The following is a 14,279-nucleotide window of genomic DNA, read 5'->3' on the forward strand; positions in this document are numbered from 1 at the left end:
TGCAGTGGTTTTTAGGGTCTAATGATGGTCCTAACTCAATTTTTTTTTTTTTTTTTTGAAATTTTTGAAAAAATATGCCTTGTTATAGCCTTACTTTTAATTTTGGGTGATTATAGTTTTTTTGTCATTTTTTGTGTCTTACTGCTTTCTTAGCCCATTTTAAGTATGTGCATTATATTTGCAGTGGTTTTTAGGGTCTAAAGACGGTCCTAACTCAATTTTTTTTTTTTTTTTTTTAAATTTTTGAAAAAATATGCCTTGTTATAGCCTTACTTTTGATTTTGGGTGATTTTAGTTTTTTGTCATTTTGTGTCTTACTGCTTTCTTAGCCCATTTTAAGTATGTGCATTATACTTGCAGTGGTTTTTAGGGTCTAATGATGGTCCTAACTCAATTTTTTTTTTTTGAATTTTTTGAAAAAATATGCCTTGTTATAGCCTTACTTTTGATTTTGGGTGATTTTAGTTTTTTGTCATTTTTTGTGTCTTACTGCTTTCTTAGCCCATTTTAAGTATGTGCATTATATTTGCAGTGGTTTTTAGGGTCTAATGATGGTCCTAACTCAATTTTTTTTTTTTTTTTTTGAAATTTTTGAAAAAATATGCCTTGTTATAGCCTTACTTTTAATTTTGGGTGATTATAGTTTTTTTTGTCATTTTTTGTGTCTTACTGCTTTCTTAGCCCATTTTAAGTATGTGCATTATATTTGCAGTGGTTTTTAGGGTCTAAAGACGGTCCTAACTCAATTTTTTTTTTTTTTTTTTTTAAATTTTTGAAAAAATATGCCTTGTTATAGCCTTACTTTTGATTTTGGGTGATTTTAGTTTTTTGTCATTTTGTGTCTTACTGCTTTCTTAGCCCATTTTAAGTATGTGCATTATATTTGCAGTGGTTTTTAGGGTCTAAAGATGGTCCTAACTCAATTTTTTTTTTTTTTTTTTAAATTTTTGAAAAAAGTTTTTTGTCATTTTTTGTGTCTTACTGCTTTCTTAGCCCATTTTAAGTATGTGCATTATATTTGCAGTGGTTTTTAGGGTCTAAAGATGGTCCTAACTCAATTTTTTTTTTTTTTTTTGAAATTTTTGAAAAAATATGCCTTGTTATAGCCTTACTTTTGATTTTGGGTGATTTTAGTTTTTTGTCATTTTTGTCTTACTGCTTTCTTAGCCCATTTTAAGTATGTGCATTATATTTGCAGTGGTTTTTAGGGTCTAATGATGGTCCTAACTCAATTTTTTTTTTGAAATTTTTGAAAAAATATGCCTTATTATAGCCTTACTTTTGATTTTGGGTGATTTTAGTTTTTTGTCATTTTTTGTGTCTTACTGCTTTCTTAGCCCATTTTAAGTATGTGCATTATATTTGCAGTGGTTTTTAGGGTCTAATGATGGTCCTAACTCAATTTTTTTTTTTTTGAAATTTTTGAAAAAATATGCCTTACTGCTTTATTAGCCCATTTTAAGTATGTGCATTATATTTGCAGTGGTTTTTAGGGTCTAAAGAGGGTCCTAACTCAATTTTTTTTTATTTTTAATTTTTGAAAAAATATGCCTTGTATGCCTTAGTTTTGATTTTGGGTAATTATAGTTTTTTGTCATTTTTTGTGTCTTACTGCTTTCTTAGCCCATTTTAAGTATGTGCATTATATTTGCAGTGGTTTTTAGGGTCTAATGATGGTCCTAACTCAATTTTTTTTTTTTTGAAATTTTTGAAAAAATATGCCTTACTGCTTTATTAGCCCATTTTAAGTATGTGCATTATATTTGCAGTGGTTTTTAGGGTCTAAAGAGGGTCCTAACTCAATTTTTTTTTTTTTTTTTTTTAAATTTTTGAAAAAATATGCCTTGTTATAGCCTTACTTTTGATTTTGGGTGATTTTAGTTTTTTGTCATCTTTGTCTTACTGCTTTCTTAGCCCATTTTAAGTATGTGCATTATACTTGCAGTGGTTTTTAGGGTCTAATGATGGTCCTAACTCAATTTTTTTTTTTTGAATTTTTTGAAAAAATATGCCTTGTTATAGCCTTACTTTTGATTTTGGGTGATTTTAGTTTTTTGTCATTTTTTGTGTCTTACTGCTTTCTTAGCCCATTTTAAGTATGTGCATTATATTTGCAGTGGTTTTTAGGGTCTAATGATGGTCCTAACTCAATTTTTTTTTTTTTTTTTTGAAATTTTTGAAAAAATATGCCTTGTTATAGCCTTACTTTTAATTTTGGGTGATTATAGTTTTTTTGTCATTTTTTGTGTCTTACTGCTTTCTTAGCCCATTTTAAGTATGTGCATTATATTTGCAGTGGTTTTTAGGGTCTAAAGACGGTCCTAACTCAATTTTTTTTTTTTTTTTTTAAATTTTTGAAAAAATATGCCTTGTTATAGCCTTACTTTTGATTTTGGGTGATTTTAGTTTTTTGTCATTTTGTGTCTTACTGCTTTCTTAGCCCATTTTAAGTATGTGCATTATATTTGCAGTGGTTTTTAGGGTCTAAAGATGGTCCTAACTCAATTTTTTTTTTTTTTTTTTAAATTTTTGAAAAAAGTTTTTTGTCATTTTTTGTGTCTTACTGCTTTCTTAGCCCATTTTAAGTATGTGCATTATATTTGCAGTGGTTTTTAGGGTCTAAAGATGGTCCTAACTCAATTTTTTTTTTTTTTTTTTGAAATTTTTGAAAAAATATGCCTTGTTATAGCCTTACTTTTGATTTTGGGTGATTTTAGTTTTTTGTCATTTTTGTCTTACTGCTTTCTTAGCCCATTTTAAGTATGTGCATTATATTTGCAGTGGTTTTTAGGGTCTAATGATGGTCCTAACTCAATTTTTTTTTTTGAAATTTTTGAAAAAATATGCCTTATTATAGCCTTACTTTTGATTTTGGGTGATTTTAGTTTTTTGTCATTTTTTGTGTCTTACTGCTTTCTTAGCCCATTTTAAGTATGTGCATTATACTTGCAGTGGTTTTTAGGGTTTAAAGATGGTCCTAACTCATTTTTTTTTTTTTTTTTGAAATTTTTGAAAAAATATGCCTTGTTATAGCCTTACTTTTAATTTTGGGTGATTATAGTTTTTTTGTCATTTTTTGTGTCTTACTGCTTTCTTAGCCCATTTTAAGTATGTGCATTATATTTGCAGTGGTTTTAAGGGTCTAAAGAGGGTCCTAACTCAATTTTTTTTTTTTTTTTTTGAAATTTTTGAAAAAATATGCCTTGTTATAGCCTTACTTTTGATTTTGGGTGATTTTAGTTTTTTGTCATTTTTTGTGTCTTACTGTTTTCTTAGCCCTTTTTAAGTATGTGCATTATATTTGCAGTGGTTTTTAGGGTCTAAAGACGGTCCTAACTCAATTTTTTTTTTTAAATTTTTGAAAAAATATGCCTTGTTATAGCCTTACTTTTGATTTTGGCTGATTTTAGTTTTTTGTCATTTTTTGTGTCTTACTGCTTTCTTAGCCCATTTTAAGTATGTGCATTATACTTGCAGTGATTTTTAGGGTCTAATGATGGTCCTAACTCAATTTTTATTTTTTTGTAATTTTTGAAAAAATATGCCTTGTTATAGCCTTACTTTTGATTTTGGGTGATTTTAGTTTTTTGTCATTTTTTGTGTCTTACTGTTTTCTTAGCCCTTTTTAAGTATGTGCATTATATTTGCAGTGGTTTTTAGGGTCTAAAGACGGTCCTAACTCAATTTTTTTTTTTTTTTTTTTTTTTAAATTTTTGAAAAAATATGCCTTGTTATAGCCTTACTTTTAATTTTGGGTGATTATAGTTTTTTTGTCTTTTTTTGTGTCTTACTGCTTTCTTAGCCCATTTTAAGTATGTGCATTATATTTGCAGTGGTTTAAAGGGTCTAAAGAGGGTCCTAACTCAATTTTTTTTTTTTTTTTTGAAATTTTTGAAAAAATATGCCTTGTTATAGCCTTACTTTTGATTTTGGGTGATTTTAGTTTTTTGTCATTTTTTGTGTCTTACTGTTTTCTTAGCCCATTTTAAGTATGTGCATTATATTTGCAGTGGTTTTTAGGGTCTAAAGATGGTCCTAACTCAATTTTTTTTTTTTTTTTTGAAATTTTTGAAAAAAGTTTTTTGTCATTTTTTGTGTCTTACTGCTTTCTTAGCCCATTTTAAGTATGTGCATTATATTTGCAGTGGTTTTTAGGGTCTAAAGATGGTCCTAACTCAATTTTTTTTTTTTTTTTTTGAAATTTTTGAAAAAATATGCCTTGTTATAGCCTTACTTTTGATTTTGGGTGATTATAGTTTTTTGTCATTTTTTGTGTCTTACTGCTTTATTAGCCCATTTTAAGTATGTGCATTATATTAGCAGTGGTTTTTAGGGTCTAAAGAGGGTCCTAACTCAATTTTTTTTTTTTTTTTTTTTAAATTTTTGAAAAAATATGCCTTGTTATAGCCTTACTTTTGATTTTGGGTGATTATAGTTTTTTGCCATTTTTTGTGTCTTACTGCTTTCTTAGCCCATTTTAAGTATGTGCATTATATTTGCAGTGGTTTTTAGGGTCTAAAGACGGTCCTAACTCAATTTTTTTTTTTTTTTTTTAAAATTTTTGAAAAAATATGCCTTGTTATAGCCTTACTTTTGATTTTGGGTGATTTTAGTTTTTTGTCATTTTTTGTGTCTTACTGCTTTCTTAGCCCATTTTAAGTATGTGCATTATATTTGCAGTAGTTTTTAGGGTCTAAAGATGGTCCTAACTCAATTTTTTTTTTTTTGAAATTTCTGAAAAAATATGCCTTGTTATAGCCTTACTTTTGATTTTGGGTAATTATAGTTTTTTTTCATTTTTTGTGTCTTACTGCTTTCTTAGCCCATTTTAAGTATGTGCATTATATTTGCAGTGGTTTTTAGGGTCTAATGATGGTCCTAACTCAATTTTTTTTTTTTTGAAATTTTTGAAAAAATATGCCTTGTTATAGCCTTACTTTTGATTTTGGGTAATTATAGTTTTTTGTCATTTTTTGTGTCTTACTGCTTTATTAGGCCATTTTAAGTATGTGCATTATATTTGCAGTGGTTTTTAGGGTCTAAAGATGGTCCTAACTCAATTTTTTTTTTTTTTTTTTGAAATTTTTGAAAAAATATGCCTTGTTATAGCCTTACTTTTGATTTTGGGTGATTATAGTTTTTTGTCATTTTTTGTGTCTTACTGCTTTCTTAGCCCATTTTAAGTATGTGCATTATATTTGCACTGGTTTTTAGGGTCTAATGATGGTCCTAACTCAATTTTTTTTTTTTGAAATTTTTGAAAAAATATGCCTTGTTATAGCCTTACTTTTGATTTTGGGTAGTTATAGTTTTTTGTCATTTTTTGTGTCTTACTGCTTTATTAGCCCATTTTAAGTATGTGCATTATATTTGCAGTGGTTTTTAGGGTCAAAAGATGGTCCTAACTCAATTTTTTTTTTTTTTTTGAAATTTTTGAAAAAATATGCCTTGTTATAGCCTTACTTTTGATTTTGGGTGATTATAGTTTTTTGTCATTTTTTGTGTCTTACTGCTTTCTTAGCCCATTTTAAGTATGTGCATTATATTTGCACTGGTTTTTAGGGTCTAATGATGGTCCTAACTCAATTTTTTTTTTTTTGAAATTTTTGAAAAAATATGCCTTGTTATAGCCTTACTTTTGATTTTGGGTAATTATAGTTTTTTGTCATTTTTTGTGCCTTGCTGCTTTCTTAGCCCATTTTAAGTATGTGCATTATATTTGCAGTGGTTTTTAGGGTCTAATGATGGTCCTAACTCAATTTTTTTTTTTTGAAATTTTTGAAAAAATATGCCTTGTTATAGCCTTACTTTTGATTTTGGGTAGTTATAGTTTTTTGTCATTTTTTGTGTCTTACTGCTTTATTAGCCCATTTTAAGTATGTGCATTATATTTGCAGTGGTTTTTAGGGTCAAAAGATGGTCCTAACTCAATTTTTTTTTTTTTTTTTGAAATTTTTGAAAAAATATGCCTTGTTATAGCCTTACTTTTGATTTTGGGTGATTATAGTTTTTTGTCATTTTTTGTGTCTTACTGCTTTCTTAGCCCATTTTAAGTATGTGCATTATATTTGCACTGGTTTTTAGGGTCTAATGATGGTCCTAACTCAATTTTTTTTTTTTTTGAAATTTTTGAAAAAATATGCCTTGTTATAGCCTTACTTTTGATTTTGGGTAATTATAGTTTTTTGTCATTTTTTGTGTCTTACTGCTTTCTTAGCCCATTTTAAGTATGTGCATTATATTTGCAGTGGTTTTTAGGGTCTAATGATGGTCCTAACTCAATTTTTTTTTTTTGAAATTTTTGAAAAAATATGCCTTGTTATAGCCTTACTTTTGATTTTGGGTAGTTATAGTTTTTTGTCATTTTTTGTGTCTTACTGCTTTATTAGCCCATTTTAAGTATGTGCATTATATTTGCAGTGGTTTTTAGGGTCAAAAGATGGTCCTAACTCAATTTTTTTTTTTTTTTTTGAAATTTTTGAAAAAATATGCCTTGTTATAGCCTTACTTTTGATTTTGGGTGATTATAGTTTTTTGTCATTTTTTGTGTCTTACTGCTTTCTTAGCCCATTTTAAGTATGTGCATTATATTTGCACTGGTTTTTAGGGTCTAATGATGGTCCTAACTCAATTTTTTTTTTTTTTTAATTTTTGAAAAAATATGCCTTACTGCTTTATTAGCCCATTTTAAGTATGTGCATTATATTTGCAGTGGTTTTTAGGGTCAAAAGATGGTCCTAACTCAATTTTTTTTTTTTTTTTGAAATTTTTGAAAAAATATGCCTTGTTATAGCCTTACTTTTAATTTTGGGTAATTTTTCATTTTTGTCATTTTTTGTGCCTTACTGCCTTTTTTTTAAGCCCTGTATAAATATGTGCATTATATTTGCAATAGTGTTTAGGGTCTAATGATGGTCCTAACTCAATTTTTTTTTTTTTTTTGAAATTTTTGAAAAAATATGCCTTGTTATAGCCTTACTTTTAATTTTGGGTGATTATAGTTTTTTGTCATTTTTTGTGTCTTACTGCTTTCTTAGCCCATTTTAAGTATGTGCATTATACTTGCAGTGGTTTTTAGGGTCTAATGATAGTCCTAACTCAATTTTTTTTTTTTTTTTTTTTAAATTTTTGAAAAAATATGCCTTGTTATAGCCTTACTTTTGATGTTGGGTGATTATAGTTTTTTGTCATTTTTTGTGCCTTACTGCTTTTTTAGCCCTGTTTAAGAATGTGCATTATATTTGCAGCAGTTTTTATGGTCTAATGATGGTCCTAACTGAATTATTATTTTTTTTTTTTTAATTTTTGAAAAATATGCCTTGATATAGCCGTACTTTTGATTTTGGGTAATTTTTCATTTTTGTCATTTTTTGTGCCTTACTGCCTTTTTTTTTTAAAGCCCTGTATAAATATGTGCATTATATTTGCAATAGTGTTTAGGGTCTAATGATGGTCCTAACTCAATTTTCTTTTTTTTTTTTTAAATTTTGAAAAATATGCCTTGCTATAGCCGTTTTAATGTCTTACCTCCATTTTTCATGCTTTACTGCATTTTCAACAACAATAGACAAAGGCCCTTTGTTGTTTTTTGCGTTAAATCTCAGATGGTTGTTGATCATGTGACCCTCAGTTCTAAACAGACTTTAGTTGAGACATTTTTTTCCTGTAAAATCAAACTTTATTTGTCGCTCTCAGACAGCAGGAACCATCTTTAGGACCACAACCTGGTCTGGATAAAGTTCTCAGCAAACCATGAGGAAAACTGGTGCATGAACTAAGATGGAGATGGAGAACCAGCAGGGTACCAGGAAGGAGAACCAGAGACGTCCATAGCGCCCCCTGCTGGTGGGAACCTCAGCTGCCTCCACAGAGTCTCTGACACCTAATCTTGGTCTTGAAGCGGTTCCCGTTCCCCTCGCAGCCCCCGAACCAGAACCTGGAGCACCTCTTTGTCTCAAAGTTAAAGAACCACATGACGGTGTACTTGGCACATGTACCACGGTCCACAGGGAGGGAACATACGTCTGAAAAGAGAAGAAGAAGACCAGTCAGAGGACAGTTTGGGTTCTGGTTCTAATTGTCAGAGTCTCTGCAGGTTACCTTCAGAAATGAATGTTTTCAGTTTAGTAGGAGCAGCTTTCTGACCTGAACAACAGAAAAATTACAAATTAATGAAATTGTCCAGGTTTTCCAGGGACCTTGAACACATCTCGGGGTTATTTTAAATAACTGTAACTCCGCTAATATTTGCTCCATCTGAGAAATTCCACCAATTTCTGAAAGCTAAGGAGTTGTTTCTTAGAACCAATATATTGTCATTACGGTAATTTTACTCACAAGTGACAAAATCATTAAAGATTCCGCTTTGTTTTGATGAAATCGTCAGAGAATGAGTGCGTGTTTTGTTCTTGTCTTCATTTCTAGGAGGAAATCATTCTCATATTGTTTCAATGATTAAAAGATTTTAAGAAGTTTTCTATGAGATGTTTCACGGACAGAATGTTGTAAACAGAATAAAGGTGATTGACTTGAGTCGCCACTGATTTCAGAATGTTTTTAAACCTTTGTTATAAAGAGAGAAATCAATTTTTAACCTTATATGGACAATAACAACTTATTTATTTATTATATTGTATTTTGTTGTTATAAGGTAGAATCAAGAAAACGTTGAGTACTTTGAGTAAAGAGGTCGGCTCGATTGTCCTCTTTTTTGGAAATTGAAATATGGTCAGTGTGTGTGTGTGTGTGTGTGTGTGTGTGTGTGTGTGTGTGTGTGTGCGTCTGACCCGAGTGTCCACCTGTGTTCACATCTTTCTGTCGTCTGTTTTCAGTCGCCTCGTCTGCAAACTCTTCTTCCAGTTTTTCACTGAAGAGCACAAACACACACACACAGACACGTGCGCACACACAGAGAAAAAAAACACACAAAAACACGAACACAAGTCAGACACGCACACACTTGCATGCGCACAATATTGTGTGTTACCTGTTGCCGTTAAGCTCCTCCTGGTGACTCAGCAAACTGCATTCAGCTCTGTGCGAAAGTGGAAGATCCGAGTACACATCGCCTGAAACACACACACACACACACACACACACACACACACACACACACACACACACACACACACACACAGTTGTTCATTGTTTCTAATGTGAATGAATATTGTTGTTGGTAAAAGTGGGAAAATATATTGATCCACGATCAATCCCAGAATCAATAACCTATTTTATTTTACCATGTCTGCATATGTGGTCACAGGTTAACACAGAATCGCGATAAATCAGAATTGCAAGATACATCAAATCTGGAGCTAAGTATAGTGATTAAATCGAATCAAGAAGAAAGCATATCGTCCCAACTCTACATGTTGGTGTTTCCCTGTAGTTTATCATATATTTACTAAGAGCTGTCACTTCAATGCGTTAATTACGATTCATTAATTACAGAAAAATACACAAACACAGGAAAAAAAAAATAACGCAGTTAATAGTTTTTGTTGTTAGGTTTTTTTTGCACTCCCAAACAGCGTGGAACCGTTCTCATTTCACGAGTTCCCAGTAAACCCATAATAGTGATGCACAGACCACAGCACAAGAAACAAGAGAACCAGAGCAAAAGTCGTTGCTGTGCTTTGTGGGCATTAATTTTAGTTTAAATAAAAACCCTGGATGGAAAGCTATAGCCCAGTTGTGTCCAAATTGTGTAAGAACAAGTTTGGCTATCACCAATTGCTAATTTAGATTAAATAATTACAAAGTTACTAATTAATCTAATTTAGTAGATTTTTTTTTTTTAATTGATTCCCACCACTACTATTTAGATATTCAATGTTCTATTGATAATTTATTATTGTGTGATGGATCTTCTACCTCTTTTGAACTCACAGTTTGTTTGTTTGTTTTATTTACACAGTGACAGGAAAGTGGGTCTCTTACTGTGAAGGGCTGACAGGAAGACCCTAAAGAAGCGTCGTGTGTATTCCTGCTGCTCAGGCTTCAGACTGCTGACATGGATCAGATGCTGCTGGACAGGCAGTCCGGCCAGATCCTCCACCTGCAATTATTCATTAATTAATATCATCATTAATCAAAGACAAAAAAGATCCTCCAACTGTAATTATTCATTAATGTCATTATTAATCAAAGACATGAACCCATCATTATGATAATTAATGACAAACCACCTCCTCTAACTGCAAATACTTAATTACATTCAAAAACTGATGCTGTAACTGTAAAAAATAATTATTCACTTTAGATCTACAGATATGAATGATTTCATTAATATTCTAGTTAATCAATAACAAAAACTTTAAATAATTATTTTAAAGAAACATCTTTCACCTCAAAATGTGTTAAATAATGATATTCAGGAATTACCCACACCTGTGATGTTAAATATTTAGTAAGTTTCTTAATTACATAAAATTTCATTTAGTAATTAATTAATAACTAATAATTATTACACATGTATCGATTGAATAAAATATATTGTAATAAATTAATATCTATTGAGTCACCTGTGTGCGGTTGTAGCCGTCGCCCACTGTCACCACGAACAGTGCCACCCTCTGGCACTTGGCCCTCAGGGAGACGCGGTGCAGCCGGTCCTGGTCCCCGAGCGCGGCGGCGCTCTCCACCACCAGCAGGGCTTTCCTCCTGCGGGGTGCGGGGGCCTTCAGCAGCACCCGGGTCAGGGCGAGGTCCAGAGCCTGTCCGGACTCTGAGGAGCCGGGACGCTGCTCCAGCTCCAGGAGGCGGTCCCTCATCATCTCGCGCTTCTGGAAGCTCTGGAGTCCGAACTCCACCTGGTCCCGCTGCACCAACGCCACCCGGGCCCGTCCGTCGGCCCGACCCGGCTCTGGGCTCACCTCCAGCCCCTCCACTACCGAGGCCAGCAGCTGCCGGGCACCGGTGAACTGGTCCGCCTGCATCTCCCTGGATCCACCTGGAACCAGGACCAGGTCCACGTCAACCCGCTGAGGCTGCAGCGGCTCCTGGATGACGGCACAGGCCTCAGAGCGCCTGCATGGGTCTGACACCAGAGGTCACACACGGGAACATTGGTCACATGATTCTCATCATGCATCAGTTTGGTGTTTTTTATGTGTTTGGATCTAGAATAGTAGTTCTATTCGAGACGTCCAATCAATTGTTAATTTACTGGTCGATATTTAGATAAAATCATTGCTTTGTTAGCTTTCAATCTCCGATAGATTATACATTATTATCTTAGCCTTTCAATGTGTCTTCCTTTTATAAGTTAGCATTACGCTAGCTGATTCTTCACTAAGATTTTACCAGTACTGATGGTGTCCAGTCTTACCGTAGCAGATGGCACAGCTCTTGATGGTCCTGAGCTCCTCCTTCAGGTCCCCACCTCTCAGCACCGTCAAAATAGAGTTTCCAGAGTCATCCACCTGACAGGAAACACATGACGTGATGACTCTGAACGTCAGAAACAGGAAGTCTTCCTTCTCCTACCTTGATTGCTTGTGAGATCTCCGAAGCGTCGCGCAGAGAAACGACCGCTGGGACGATGTCCAGCGCCCGGTACTCCATCATCGCGGTCACAATGTCCTCAGGGTCCTGCGTGGGCCCGTCAGAGAAGAACACCGCCACCTTCCTCATCGTCATCCCCGAGCGGACACGTTTGAAGACGTGGTGGGCCACAAAGCGCATGGCGGCACCCAGGTGGCGTTGGTTGGTCGTCTCCAGGGTGATGTTCTGCACGGCGTTCAGCAGCTGCTGCTTCCTGCGGTGGTCCTGGAAGCGGATCAGGTGCTTGGTGTAGGAGCTGAATCCGACCACAGACACCCGGGCGCCGCTTGGACAATTGCTCTCCGCCACTGAGACGCCGTCCAGCAACGTCAACAACGCCAAGCGCTGCCGGTCAAACGACGCTGGCGTGACGTCTTCAGACATGTCCAAACCAAAGACCAGCTCCGTGGGATAGGACGGACACTGGGACTCGCCTACAAGAGGCAACATAGACCACACCCACATTGAATTAGACCACACCCATCCAAACTAAGACCACACCCACAGAAAGTAAGGATACATCCTCCAAAAGTAAGAATACACGGACAGAAAGTAAGGATACACCCACAGAAAGTAAGGACACACCCACAGAAAGTAAGGATACACCCACAGAAAGTAAGGACACACCCACAGAATGCAAGGACACACCCACAGAATGTCAGGATACACCCCCAGAATGTCAGGATACACCCACATAAAGTAAGGACACACCTACAGAATGCAAGGACACACCCACAGAAAGTAATGACACACCCACAGGAAGTAAAGATACACCCACAGATTGTCAGGATACACCCACAGAAAGTAAAGGACACACCCACAAAAATAAGGACACACCCATGGATTACTTGTTTACATGCATACACTTTTTTAACACCAAGAGAAAGTCTTAGAAATACGTACCATGGCAACATGCTAAAGATGATAAAAGTGCAGCACAAAGAGAGAAAAAAACATCATCATTAATAACAAAAACAACACTACAAAGTATTTTGATATAATAACAATAGTTTTAATTATAATTTCAGTATAACAATTATCATCAATGAACTGTATGGTAAAAACCAACAAAACTAAATTATAAACATATGAAATAATATGCCAAATAAAATGAAAAAAATATTGTTTAATGAAAAGAACAAAAGCCCATGTATTAAACAACAAAAAAACAAAAGTAATTTGTTGTTATCACTAAAAAACAGCTGGAACACTCACCACAGTTATCTCTGATGGAGGAGATGAGCGGACACACCTAAAGCAAAACAAGGAAAAACACAAGTGACGACAGCTCTCAGGGTTTCTGTGCGTGTTCTTTAGGTGTGTCTTCTTACCTGTTTGTCCCCAGGAGGACCTACAGGTCCCTGAGAGCAGAAACACACCAGAATCAGTGTCAATCAAACAGTCTCCAAGCATCCTGAACGTCTCACACAGCAAATTTAATTAAATACAAACAAAATGTCTCATACACCTGAAACCGACAGTCCTTGAATGTCCCACTCACCTGACATCTTTGATCCTTGAATGTTACACACATGACACCAACAGTTCCTAAAGGTCATATATCTGAAACAGCAGGTCCCTGAACTTCTCACACACCATACTTAAACAATACCTGTCTCAGACATCCTTCCTAGGAACCCTTAACGCATCACACACTAAATGAAGACCCAGTTTTGAGGCTTCACTTGATCCCGGCTCACCGTGTGTCCGGGATATCCTCGACCTCCAGGCTCTCCAGGTTCTCCAGGTTTTCCCGTTTCTCCCTGAATGCATCACACACACACACACACACACACACACACACACACACACACACACACACACACACACACACACACACACACACACACACACACACACACACACAGACCATTAGATAAGTTGGGAGCTAAGAGAACAAACGTGCGTCTAATGTGAAACACTCACATCTCGACCTCGAGTTCCTGGACCTCCATGTTGTCCTTTGGGTCCCTGCAAGCCGTTTTCACCCTGATGACCAGACACAGATTAATAGGTTATATGTTTAACCTATATAACCATGATACCATGATAGATCAGTATAGGACAGTCATTAACAACTGGTGGCCCGGGGGCCACATGTGGCCCTCAGTCTAGGTTTGTGTGGCCCCCAAAACATGTCTGGCCTCCAAATATTGTATTTCTAGAAGTTGGAAGGAGTATAAAGCCTGACGTAATACACAAAATAACTCCCAAAACACACAAATCGACAGCAAAATGCACAAAAACACACAAAAAATTCGGAAAATACACAAAAAGACTCAAAATGGCAACAAAGACAAACACAACAACCTTTTAAACAAACACAATTAATACAAAAACACATTACAGAATAGCTCCACAGACACACAAACTGTCAACAAAAAAGAAGAAAAAACAAAAATGTTGAAAAGGACAAATACACACAAACAAGAACACAAAAACACACATGACTCCAATAACACACAACATTATTAAAAACTGACAAAACCACAAAAACAAAAAAAGACAAAACAGTTTTCCCCTCTTTATTAATGCTCAGATCAGTCGTTATTCTAAATGTTGACATGAATATTGATAATGTGGCCCCCGGAACAGATACAATCACATTTTTTTGGCCCCGGCTGTGATAGAGTTGCCCATCCCTGGTGTAGGAGCGCTTACCGGTAGTCCGGGATAACCAGAGAAACCAGAATCTCCCTGTGATAAAAAATGAGAACATGTACAATAATATTTTA

General features: G+C 34.6%; 1 protein-coding gene across 2 annotated transcripts in view; it reads right to left on the minus strand.

Annotated features, from left to right (window-relative positions):
* Nucleotides 1–7,671: 7,671 nt before the first annotated feature.
* The window catches only part of LOC114478477 (collagen alpha-6(VI) chain-like), a 41,293-nt gene continuing 34,685 nt past the window's right edge, over nt 7,672–14,279 (minus strand). The window contains exons 30-43 of one of the 2 annotated variants that reach the window (XM_028471574.1): nt 14,206–14,241; nt 13,471–13,533; nt 13,245–13,307; nt 12,876–12,905; nt 12,760–12,796; nt 12,448–12,459; nt 11,488–11,978; nt 11,330–11,423; nt 10,524–11,038; nt 9,940–10,057; nt 8,987–9,068; nt 8,799–8,866; nt 8,101–8,145; nt 7,672–8,024 (exon numbers count right to left, since the gene is read on the minus strand). In XM_028471574.1, the coding sequence (XP_028327375.1) occupies nt 7,855–8,024; nt 8,101–8,145; nt 8,799–8,866; nt 8,987–9,068; nt 9,940–10,057; nt 10,524–11,038; nt 11,330–11,423; nt 11,488–11,978; nt 12,448–12,459; nt 12,760–12,796; nt 12,876–12,905; nt 13,245–13,307; nt 13,471–13,533; nt 14,206–14,241 (1,824 nt within the window). In that variant the 3' untranslated portion in view covers nt 7,672–7,854. Of the gene's footprint in view, nt 8,025–8,100; nt 8,146–8,786; nt 8,867–8,986; nt 9,069–9,939; nt 10,058–10,523; nt 11,039–11,329; nt 11,424–11,487; nt 11,979–12,447; nt 12,460–12,759; nt 12,797–12,875; nt 12,906–13,244; nt 13,308–13,470; nt 13,534–14,205; nt 14,242–14,279 lie in introns of both variants that reach the window. The other variant, XM_028471573.1, reaches the window with a different exon arrangement.

The sequence above is a fragment of the Gouania willdenowi genome, chromosome 16 (genome assembly GCF_900634775.1).
Source record: "Gouania willdenowi chromosome 16, fGouWil2.1, whole genome shotgun sequence".
NCBI classification, from domain to species: domain Eukaryota; kingdom Metazoa; phylum Chordata; class Actinopteri; order Blenniiformes; family Gobiesocidae; genus Gouania; species Gouania willdenowi.